This window comes from Phyllostomus hastatus, unplaced genomic scaffold (genome assembly GCF_019186645.2).
Source record: "Phyllostomus hastatus isolate PE091 unplaced genomic scaffold, TTU_PhHast_1.1 phas_scaffold_585, whole genome shotgun sequence".
NCBI lineage: Eukaryota > Metazoa > Chordata > Mammalia > Chiroptera > Phyllostomidae > Phyllostomus > Phyllostomus hastatus.
Genome location: NW_025334037.1, coordinates 28227955 through 28239249, shown reverse-complemented (window position 1 = coordinate 28239249; position 11295 = coordinate 28227955). Strand labels below are relative to the sequence as shown.

At 58.4% G+C, this 11295-nt stretch overlaps 1 protein-coding gene across 2 annotated transcripts in view; it reads right to left on the bottom strand.

Moving 5' to 3' along the window:
- Positions 1–1085: 1085 nt before the first annotated feature.
- The window catches only part of CREB3L1 (cAMP responsive element binding protein 3 like 1), a 34518-nt gene continuing 24308 nt past the window's right edge, over positions 1086–11295 (bottom strand). For both annotated transcript variants that reach the window (XM_045825394.1, XM_045825395.1), the window contains 9 exons: positions 9610–9688; positions 8520–8677; positions 7661–7810; positions 7449–7507; positions 7229–7297; positions 5395–5494; positions 4349–4475; positions 2019–2286; positions 1086–1834 (listed from right to left, as the gene is read on the bottom strand). In XM_045825394.1, coding sequence (XP_045681350.1) covers positions 1798–1834; positions 2019–2286; positions 4349–4475; positions 5395–5494; positions 7229–7297; positions 7449–7507; positions 7661–7810; positions 8520–8677; positions 9610–9688 — 1047 coding nt within the window. In that variant the 3' untranslated portion in view covers positions 1086–1797. The remainder of the gene's footprint in view (positions 1835–2018; positions 2287–4348; positions 4476–5394; positions 5495–7228; positions 7298–7448; positions 7508–7660; positions 7811–8519; positions 8678–9609; positions 9689–11295) is intronic.

Sequence of the window (11295 nt, the reverse complement as noted above, 5' to 3'; positions counted from 1 at the left end):
CCACCACAGCCTCATCTGTTGGGTGTGAGTTGCATCCTCATTTTATGAATGGAGAAATGGGGGCTCAGAGAGTTTCAGGTTACAGCGTCTTAGATTCCGATGCTGCATGACAAGTTACCACAAACGTGACAGCGAAAGACAGCACACGAGTGATCTCAGGTTCCGTGGCTTGGAGCCTGGGTGCTGGGTGCTGGGTTCAGGCTGTCCGGAGGCTGGGGTCTCCTCTGCACGTGGGGTCCTCTTCCAAGCTTGTTCAGGTGCTGGCAGCTCCTGGAGGTGGCCTGTTTCCATGGAGCCCACAGCGTGGCTGTTTGCTTCTGCGAGGCCAGCAGGAGACGCTTTCTCCCGGAACGGCCCAGTCCTTTTTGGGGCTTTCACCTGATTAAGCCAGACCCACCCAGGTTGATCTCCTTTTTGATGAACTCAAAACCAACTGATTTGGGGTCTTAATCTGCAAAAGCTCTTTCCTTTTGCCAAAAGAGGCCATCTAATCACAGGAAGGACATTCCCTCCTAGTCCCAGGTCCCCTCCATACTCTAGGGGTGGGGATGAAGCAGGGCGTGCACTCTGGGGGCAGGAACTGTGGAGGCCACGCTAGAACCATGCCTCACATACACCGTGAGCAGGTGGCAGCTCCAGCAGGCAAACGCAGCTCTGCCCACCCGGAAGTCTGTGCCTTTAATCCCACCGAGGCAAAGGATACAAGAACGGAGCACTTGGCAGATCTTCGTGGAACCCACTGGGGAACTGTGCGCAGAGTGCCCAGCACAGTGCCTGGCCCACGGGAGGCCCTCCACACTGGCAGTTTCCATCCCTGAAGGCCAGCCTGGTGGCTGGCATGCCTCTCTGCTTCCGTACTCAGCAGCGGGACGTGGCAGGCCCCCGGGGGTGGGGCGATTGACTGCAACAGAATTCTTTGACCTTCTAGTCTGAATTCTGTGTCTGGCTGGAAGGGGGAACCCAAGAGAAACACCTTCCCTACACCCCACAGCCTGGTCACCCTCGCCAGAGTTGACCTCCTCAGTCCCCCCTTCCTCAGTCCTACCCACCCCTCCCCGCAGTAAAGGAGGACACAAAGCCAGGAATTGATGCTGAATCTTTTTTTTTTTTTTAACTTTTGCCTTCTTAAAGCATATGCTGAGCAGATGGGTGAAGCAACTTGGCAATTAAAAAGGCCCGGGGGCTCAGGCAGCAGCAGGGGGCGGCCAGGTGAGGTGTGTGGGGAGGGGACCCTCTTTTCCTGGCCAGGGAACAGCGAAGCCCGCACTAACTTCATAAAATATAAAACGAGGGAGGGGTGAAGGTAGGAGGGAGACTTGTAAAATACAATATCTTAGGGGATGGGCAATAATAAAAAATAAGGTTCATTATTTACAAACAATTTCTGTTCTTGGTCTCTGTACAGTGGGGGTGAGGGGTGTCTGTGTGTGTCTGTGTGCTGACGTGTGTGTCTGGGGGGTGCAGGGGGGCGGGGGGGCAAGGGGGGCAGTGGTCGTGTTGGTCAGAATGAGAAAGGAGGGGGCAGCCCAGTGAGTGGTTTGTCTGAGAAGGACGGATGGTTGTGGGAGGGAGGGTGAGACCGGAGTGGTTGGCCCAAGGGAACAGTCCAAATGTGGGGGGAGGGGCGAGGCCCCAGTCAAGATCTGGGGCGAAGAAGGGCTGGGGGGAAGTGGAACCCTTTCTCCTGAGATGGGACTCCAGGGTGCAGGGGTACGAGCCGGATCCGGGTTAGTGAGCAAGACAACCCCTCGTCAGGGGTGCCAGGGGGTACGTCCTGTGTCCTGGGTCTGGCATGGGCTAGGAGAGCTTGACGGTGGTGTTTGGGCCCAGATCCCTGCGGAGAGAAGAGAAATCACAGGTGACTCTGCCCAATGAGGACCTTCTCACCGCTCCGCAAACTGCATCTGGGCACCGGAGGGATAGGGCCACGGGAAGGTGTGGCTGGCACGGGGACCGGGGAGTGGGCAGAGGGCAGGTGGAGCCTGGGACCCCAGCAAGTGAAGGGGCCACACACCCACCTGTCGTGGAACCACTCCTTGGGGTGGGAGAAGTCGGGGCTGCTGCCGTTTCCGCCGACGTCTTCCGGCCAGGCCTCGCTCAGGTACTTCGTGGTCTCGTGGGTGCTGTCCAGGTGGTCGTGCTGTAGGCGGTCTTGGGGTCGCTGCTCCGCTGGCCCCCCGGGCTTGATTTCCCAGCCATCCGGGGGCTCCACAGGCAGCAGGGCACTGCGGCCATCCTCCCAGGAGCCTGTCCCCTCATCGTAGAACAGGAGGCTGCGGGAGGGCACTGGAGAGGGAGCTTGGGGTGAGGCCGGGTGCCAAGCGGCTCCCTCCCCGTCCCAGCCACATTTGTGGCCTAGTAGTTACGGACATGAGCCCTGGAATGTTAAAGACCTGGGTGTGAACTCCAGCCCTAACAGTGCTGAGCTGTGTGAGCGCAGGCGAGTCACGCCTTTGCTTTAACCTTTCTGAGCCTCAGTTTGTTCACCTGTAAAATAGGGATACTAGGACGAACTTCATCTAGATCTGAGCTTTAAATGAGATAATACAGGGGAAGTGATTGAAACTGTGTATAGTAAGCACTCAGAGAAGGTAGATCTTCCTAACCAGAGGGTACCTACCGGGCTGGGGCATTGGAGAGCTGGGTTTGAATCCTACTTCTAACACTTAATTTCTGCAAGACCTTGGACACATCTCTTCTCCATTCTGGGCCCTAGAGTGCCCTTCAGGGAAATGAAGGGAAAGGAAACCCACGCATTGTGCAAAGCCCTTTGGCCTGTATCAAAACTGACATCTCACAGGAACTCAGGAACCAGATGATGTTAGCCCCGTTTCACAGAACAGACCACTGAGGTTCCAGGTTATCAGGTATGCTGCCCCACGGTAGTTTGAGCTGAAGGTAAGAGGCAAACCCACCAGGATCCACCGCCACCCTTCAGGCTCGCACGGCCCCAACCTATGTGAAGGGCACCCCCTGGAACTGTGCCCTGCACCAGCTCGGTAGGCTAGCCCGCTCCAAAAGCATCCCCTACCCCCGCTGTGCGGACACTGGGTCTATAACCACTGCGTTCACGAGACGGGTCATTCCTCCTCCGGCCTCCTCGGACTCTGGCTTCGTTCCTCAACACTGACTCCCCCGACCCCAGCTTGATTCCTTCCTCTGCTCAGTCTTCCTCTGCACCAAATACGCAAGGGCCTCCCTGGCCTCGGAAAGGCAATGTGGTTCTCAAGGCTCTGCATCCCCTTAGTCACTGTCCTGTTCTCTTCTTCTCAGGCCCAGGCCGCACGTGTCCAGGGAGTGGTTCTCACTCCCCGAAGCCACTTCCTCTTCCCCGAACCATCCCCTCAGCCAACCAGCCGACCGACCAACCGCTTCCTCCCCTCGCGGCCCTGTAGGCCTAGGTCACCCTCCCCTGCAGCTGCTCTCCTTCTGGAAACTCACTCTCCCCATCTCCCAGCTCTCTGTCGGCCCCCCTGGTTCCTTCCTCCTGCCCTGCCAGATGATGCAGCCTGCTTGGGAAGCTCCTCTGTAGGTTCACCTGCAGTATCTTCTGCCTCTGGAAATCCACGCGATTGCTGCTGCACCCTAGACCATCCCCCCTTCCCACCCGCATGGTGTACATGTGTTGAGAGCGTTTGCACACCATGTCATTTAATCTTTACAGTACCCACGCTCGGTAAGTGCAGAACTGTGACTCCCGTCTCCAGATGAAGAGATGGAGGCTTAGAGAGCTCACGCACAGGCCCCGGGTCATGCAGTTAGCGCATGGCAGAGGCAGGTATGACGGACTCTGAAGCGCATGCTCCTAACCACTGTCCCTCACAGTCTCCCATGGGAGGGGAACTATCTGAGCCCACACCACCGCTACCCCCTCTGCTGCCCACGGCAGACGTCACCAGTGGCCCCTGGCACTTTTTCCTGTTCATCCTGAGTGGTGCCTCGGCCTCCTTCTCAGCAAGTGCTTCAGGCAGCCACCGCCATCTTGTTGGAACTGACTTTTGAGCTGAAACTCATTGGCTGTCCCAGTTGGGAAACACAGATGGCGCTTAGCAGAGGCCCCGTAACCCCTGGCACCTAACACATGGGGGCGAAGGTAGGCACATTCCTGTTGTCCCTAAACTGACCCCCTGGCCACTTCCGGGAGGGCTGGGAATCAGGGAGTCTGCACTGTAGTCCCAATTCCACAAATCAAAGAGACGCTTTTTGAGCCTCAGTTTCCCCATCTTCGAAATGAGGAGGTAGAATGAGATAAAGTCACCCCAGAACTTGGCTCCTCCCTTGGGTCTGGCTTCTGCCCAGAAGCCTGCACTGCAGGGGGGAGGAGGGCAGCCTGGGTCAGGGCACTCACTCTGACTGGCTGCGTAGACGCTGTCAGCGGCCACGGGGTCTTCCTTCACAGTCTGGGAGCCAGAGGAGAATGCAGGGAGGCAGGGCACGAGGGAGCCGAGCACCAGAACGAAGCACAGGGCTGCCACCTGGTAGAGGGGAGAGACTGGTGGTCAGATCCCAGGCAGGGAGGGGCTGCAACCCTGGCCTCCCCCAAAACCAATGGGTGCGAAAGGTTCAGTATTTTTATAAGAAAGCAGCTCCCAGAGCCAACCACCCACTAGATGTGGGGTATCCCACCCTCTCTGCGGAAGGTGGAGGAGGCTGCTCTGGCCACCTCGGCCCCTTGTAGGGGGGCCACCACAGGCAGTGCTGGCAAGAAGAAAGAAGTGGCCTTACTACCTACAGGAGGGAGGAATCAGATAAGGAAGCAAGGGGGAGGTGGGGTGGGGGTTGGGGCTGGGACGAGGGAGGGGACGCAGCATCACACCAGATTCTCTGCAGGAGGAGCTAAGAGTCACAACAAGCCCCTGCCCACACATGGCTCGGCCTCGGCAGCAGCAGCGTAGGCAGGATGTCCGAGGGCCTGGGGAGTGCACAGGCCAGACACTTCCAGGAGAGCGTGGAAGAGGGACTAGCAGAGGCCTGAGCCACACCCTGGGCATTCTTGCGTTTTCAGGGCTTTGCTTGGCCTTCTCTCCACCATTCACTGCAGAAAGAACCAAGTCCATACACCCCTGTGTCTCCCCGAGCCTTTCACCCCACAGGGAGTGGAAGCTGCCTCCTCAAAGGATGTGCCCTGCCACCCCCTAGCTGGGTTCACGTGAGTCACTCCCCAGCACACTCTGTTAGAACCAGTCAGGGAAGGCCATGTTCTAGAAGGTTCCTTGGGCTTGGTGAACGAGGCCAGGATCTGCCGGAGCCAGGCCACTAGGTACTAGGATGGTGTACCTCAGTGGCGTTGCCCCAAATGTTGCCCATCCTTCAAAGGTCTGCCCGCCGCCCTAGAAAGCCAGTCTGGGGACGAGTCCTCCTGCGGCCCTGAATGAGGGGACAGCCAGCACCTACCATGAGGCAGGTCCCAGTCTGGGTGGCAGCCATCTTATAAGGTCGGGAGATCTTGTTGGTGACCAGAGTCTGGAGTTTCTGCAGCTGCTGCAGCAGGGTCCTGCGGAGGGCACAGCGGTCACCCAGCGGGCTCCAACCCAGCAGGTGTCTCTACCTCCTGGAGCTCTCCGGGGCAGCACCTGGGCTGCCTGCAGACTTGGCTTCCACACCAGGTGCCCATTAAACCAAGACAGGTAAGGTCACCCCCTCGCCGGGCTCCTCTGTGGTATGGCTCGGAACCTGGGGCCTGCCTCGTGGTGGGGAGCGGGGCCACCCAGTGGGAGCTCGGGGACGCCCTGCCATGCTCCTGGCCAAAGCGGGGGCTGGACAAAGGCCTGTCCCACCTTCTCCTTGCCCCACAGCAGCCCAAGTAAGTTGGCCTTCCTCCTCTGTGCCCACAGCAGCCTGAACGGAGAAGGATGCATCCGTTCAGCACAGCGAGTGTCCGGTACATGGCAGCTACCGTTTTTGTTAATTTTATTGCTGTTTTCGCATTTATCGCAGCACCTGTAACACTTCCTTTATTTATGGCTTTCCACGTCAGTCTCCCCAGCTAACTGCGGGCTCCCTGAATAAGGACTGGGTCCCACCTGGCATGGTCTCCTGTGGGCACACACAGGAGATCCTCAGCCCATGTTCGGTGAGCAAGCATTTAATCCTCTTCCTCCACCCAGCCAGGCGGAGAGGGTTGCAGTTCCCACAGTGCACAGCAGGTGGCGAAATAGCTCCAAGAGCCTGGCCAAATTTGGGGTCAGAAAGGAATCTGAGCCCCACTGAGGTAAAGGGGTGAGGGTTCCTGGCTCCCCTTCCCTGAGTGGGGGGCATTCCCCAGGCCAATCAGGGGGGTAGCTGGAGAAGCTGGGGGAGAAGGAAGGAAAGAAGGAAAAAGCCTTCTGTTGAGCACCTGCTACATACCAGCTGTTGTCTATTTGTTTTCATTAATTCCAGCAAATAATCATTAAAGACCTACTGTGGACTCATGGCAGGGCACTATTAAGAATTCATACTAACAACAATAAAAAAAGAAAAACATGAATTGAGCATCTTTAAATGCCAAGCACAGTGCTGGCCCCTTTAGTTGCACTGTCTCATCGAGTCTTTCTATGAATTCTGTGGTCGCCATTTAGACAAAGGAGCTGGGCCCGTGCACTGAGAGGGCAGGGTCGAATACGAATCCAGAGCTGTGGCTTTTGCAGCTACTGCATGCCAGGCGCTGTGCCTACACTAATGCTTCTCAGACTTCGCTGTGCGTGTGAACCACCCAAGGATCTTGCTGAGATGCAGATTCTGACTCACATAAATCTGGGGAGAGCACCCAAGATTCTGCATGTCTTAGAAGCCCCCAGTGTTACTGGTGCTGTTTGTCCGAGAAGCTCGCTTTGAGTGGCAAGCGTGCACACCAGTGGTTCGAACTCTGGGCTGCATCAGAATTAGCTGGAGGGCTAATTAAAACAGATTTCTGAGCCCTCTCCCCGGAGTTCCTGCCTCAGCAGCCCTGGCATGAGGTCGGGGAATAAGTATTTCCAACAAGTTCCCTGGGGGAGGCTGCCGCTGGTGGCCTGAGGACCACACTTTGAAATCATCTCACCCAAAGCTTCTGGCCAGCCCTGCCAGGTGCACAGAGCTATGTGTGGACGAAGAAGATGGGGGTCCTGAGCTGCAGGGTTCCTATTTCTGGGGTCCAATCCGAACTTGGTTACCTCATCTCTCTCCTGCCTGCACCCCAGAGCCATGCTGGAGCCAGGCGCTGGCTGCAGGGGGCAGGGCAGGGCAGGATGCGGGGGGCAGCACCCACCTGTTGGCATTCTCCAGGGTCTCCACCTTCTTCCACAGTTCGTTGTTCTCCGACGTGAACGTCTCTACCCTGTGGGGGCCAGCGGGCACAGGCTCAGGGGCAGCCCCCAGATTAGCTGCTTCCCCCTCAGTCCTGCCCCTGGAGCCCGGGGAGAGGCCTGGGGAGGTCAGGACAGGCTGGGGAGTAGAGCCCAGGCCCCCACCCCTCCCAGGAGCCTTACTTTTTTTCTAGACACTCCACGTATTCCTTCTTCTTACGGCGGCTCTCCTGGGCCGAGATCTAGAGGGGGAAGCCCCCCAAACAGGGGTCACCATGGCCACAGATCCACTTCCTGGGGCCCCCCAATTTCAGGGCTGGCACCGCCAGGGAGTCAAAGGCCCCCACCCACCAAGGCAGCCCCAGGGCAGCGCAGGGCCCCAGCCCTCGCTTTACCTTGTTCTTGATTTTCCTGCGGACCCTCTTCAAGGCCTTCTCCTCGGCTTTGGTGAGGGGGAGTTTTGTGGGGATGGGGTAGCCCTCAGCAATCAGGGTGCGCTTCTCCTCCTCCGTCAGGAGCAGTGGCCCTGAAGTCCCCTGTAGTTTCTGTGGGAAATGGGACATGATGGTTAGGAACCGGACGGCCCTGGGTTCAAATTCAAGCTCTGCCATGTATTCTGTGTGTGACCCGGGCAAAGTATGCAACTCTCTGGGCCTCAGTTTCCTCATCTGAAAAGGGGTAGATCTGAATTAATCAGAATCCAGAATCCAGTAGCATGTATCAAGTGCTTAGGATGATGCCGGGAGCCCAGCGTACTAGGCACTTGGTGTGTTGTTGGGGGCCTTCCTAGATCCCACCCTCAAATTCATAGCCTCAATACCCACACATCCGGGGCCCCTAAGTGGCCGCCCCCTCCCATCCCTACACTCTTGACTGGGAAGGCTCCCCACCTGTCCTGGGGCTCAGGGCCTAGCTGCAGTTTCCTGGGGACTCTGGGCCTCCTGCGCATGCTCCCCAAGCAGCGCTCCTTAGAGGCAGCTGGGGCCACCCCTGGACCTCAGGAATGCCGAGTTCTAGTCCCAGCTCTGCAGCAGTGTGGGTTCGGCCAGCCTCTGGGCCCTCTCTACCCATTTTCTGCTCCCCATGAGGCAGGATGAGAAGATTCTCACCACTGTCTGCTGGGCAGGCACCTCTCTGAATTCCGATGGGAGCGAGGGTCAGGCATGGGGCTCCCCAAGTCTTTCCCCGATGGCTGTGTGCTGGAGTGGATGTGCCCAATTATTTCCCCCAGACCCCCCCCACCCAGCTGCTTACATGAGGGGCTGTGAGGAGGGGAGAGGTGGAGATGGCCGTGGAGGAGCGGGCCATGGGCCGGACGGGGCTGGAGGGGGGCAGAGAGCGGGGGCTCTGGGAGCCGTCACTGTCACTTCCATGGCTGCTGGGGGGCGTCGGAGGCATCTGCACCAGGTCCTCTGGGGAGGGGAGGGGGAGGCGGGTTAGCGGGGCTGCACCCCAGCTCTGCTGGGTCCTCAGAGCTCAGCAGAGCCTGGGCCCAGCCAGCCCTGACGTTGTGGTCCAGACTGCTGGGGCCTTGACCAGCCACAGCAGCAAAGGCCCCCCTTGGTGTCTGAAAGATGGGAGCTGACACCCCAGAAGCTGATTCCTGGGTGCCACCTCATCTCTGACACCAGAAGCCTGGCTCTTTCGAGCCTGATCCTCAGTGTGTGTAGCTGTCATGGAGACTGGCTTCTTGGGGGCCCTCCCCCATCCCTGACTTCACAGGGTCCAGGGTCTTTGAGCCTCTAGCTGGGCAACCCCAGAAGGAGACTGGGGTCTGCCTGTAGCCAGGTCCCTGGGGATCATGCTGGGCCAGAGCAGCCTCTGTCCCTTCCTTCCTTCCAGCCCAAAATGTTTAGCCGAAACTACCCCAGCGTTTCCATTTCTGACTTCAGGCTATGGGCTTTCAGCAGAGCAGCCCGGAGCATGGCTCTTCCCAGCCTCCCCTCCATGCCGCCCCGCTGAGGCCACAGCACCAGGGAGCCTGACACCCGGCAGGAGGTCAGGAGGGAGCTGGGCGGAGCTCAGCTGCGGGGAGAGTCCCCAGGGCTGCACAGAATGCCCAGATTTACGGATGGGTGGATGGACGGATGGGCGGATGGACAGATGGATAGATGAGTGAATGGCGACAGAGTGAACTTCAGTCAGTGAATGATGGGGGATTCGCAAAGAGGGTGAGCGGGTGTTGACGGCAGCGCTGACAGCCAGAGATTGGGTGAGAAGGGGACTGGAGGGGTGAAGAGTGGGCAAGCAGCGGGGAGAGGCTGTGCTGGAGACAGGTGGGGTTGTCGTGCTGGACCAGGGCAGCAGGGATGCCGTCCGCCTGTCCCCCTCTGGACACACTCACCTGGTGTCACTTTGAGGAACTGGTTCACCTCCTGGGGTTCTGCTTTGATCACGGGCAGCTGAGTCATCTCCGCCGGGGCCTGAGGAAGAGACAGGTCCGGCTCCATCAGCTGCCCCGGGGGCTGTCCCCACCATGCCAGCCACCCCAACTCCTTCCCTGAGGCTACTGGCCCTGTACTGCTCAATAGGGGAGGTGACTAGGCTTAGAGTTCTGGGCACAGCCTGGGGGGACAGAGGCAAGTTCCTGCCTTGTCAGATCTAAGGAAAGCGAATGGCATAGCCCAGAGAAAGAGGGCTTCTGGTGGCCTTTGAAGCCAGTGCCATCTCCTTGGCAGAGACTGGCCTTGCACCGACTGTGAAGGCCGAGTGGGCCTTGGCGAGTGGGTTGCCATGAGAATGAGAGGTAACGTCTGCCACGTTGTGGCTGTTCGATGACGGGTAACAAAAGCACAGATGAAGGAGGCATTAACTGGCTGGTGGCTGAGCACACTCCCTGAGCAGCTGAAGTTTGAACTAAGTCCCGAGGGATACACAGGAGTATTGCAGATAAAGCAGAGGGCAGATGGTGAGCGAGCAGAAAGGCATTGCAACCAAGGGAAGAGCATCTGCAAAGACACAGAGGCCAGACGCAGCATGGCTGGACCTGGACACTGCAAGAATTCACTGTGTCCGGGATGTAGGGATATGTGTTGGGGTGGAGGAGTAGGAAGCAAGACCAGAAGATCGGGCTGGGAGTGAAATCCAGGCAAAGAAGTTTGAAGCAGCGAGCAGCCCCTAATGGGCTTTAAGCAAGGGACTGACGGAGTTTGATTCACACTTTACACAACACGCAGTCCTATTTCTTTATATCCCAACTTGCTGTTCCAGAAAGGGTTTCAGGACACACGTGTGGCTTCCCACCAACACTTGGCGTCAGTGGCATTCTCTTTGAGGAAGGCACTGTGTTGGGTGCTGGGTTGCAGGACCACCTCTGCCCTCGGGGTCTCGGTACAGGCAGGTCATGACATTGTGGGTGGGACAAGGAATCCCAAAGAAACAATCACAGAAGGTTCAAGTTGGTAGGGACCTGGGAAGTTCCCTGGTCTATGTCCCAGCTCAGCCCTCAAATCACGAGGGGCCTGCGATGCAGAAGGATGCAGATGGCACTTGTGGGGCTCACACAGCTCGCAAGGGATGGACCCCGCCAGCTCCTGGCTCCGGTGCCGCCGCTAGGGTGTGCAGGCCTCTCTGGGGTGACGGTCGGGCTTTGGAGTCCGGCGGCTGAGCCTGGGGTGCAGCTCCCTAGTTCCTGACTGTGTGAGGTGAGGCACGTTGCCTAACATTGAGCCCCGGTCTCCTTCCCTGAGGCATGTACCCAGCCTCTAAGACCCAGGCTGGGGCTGCTGTGCTGCCCGCCCTTCCCGCTTCAGCGAGGCCCGAGGTGTTGCCCAGCCAGTCTTGGGTCTGGTCACAGGAGATCCTCTGCACGCGCAGCCAACCCTTGAGATCCTTGGGCACAGCGGTGGGTACGGAGGGGTTGGGAGGGGCCGACAAGCCGGCTTGCAGCCACACGCTAATCAGGTGAGCCACGTGGCCAGCAGGGGGCAGGGCCCGCCCACTCTAGAGGAGGGATTTAAAATAATCCTTGCGTTGTAGACTCAGTGAGGGAAGCTCCTTACAGGCAGCTCAGGCTCCCATTTTAGACAGA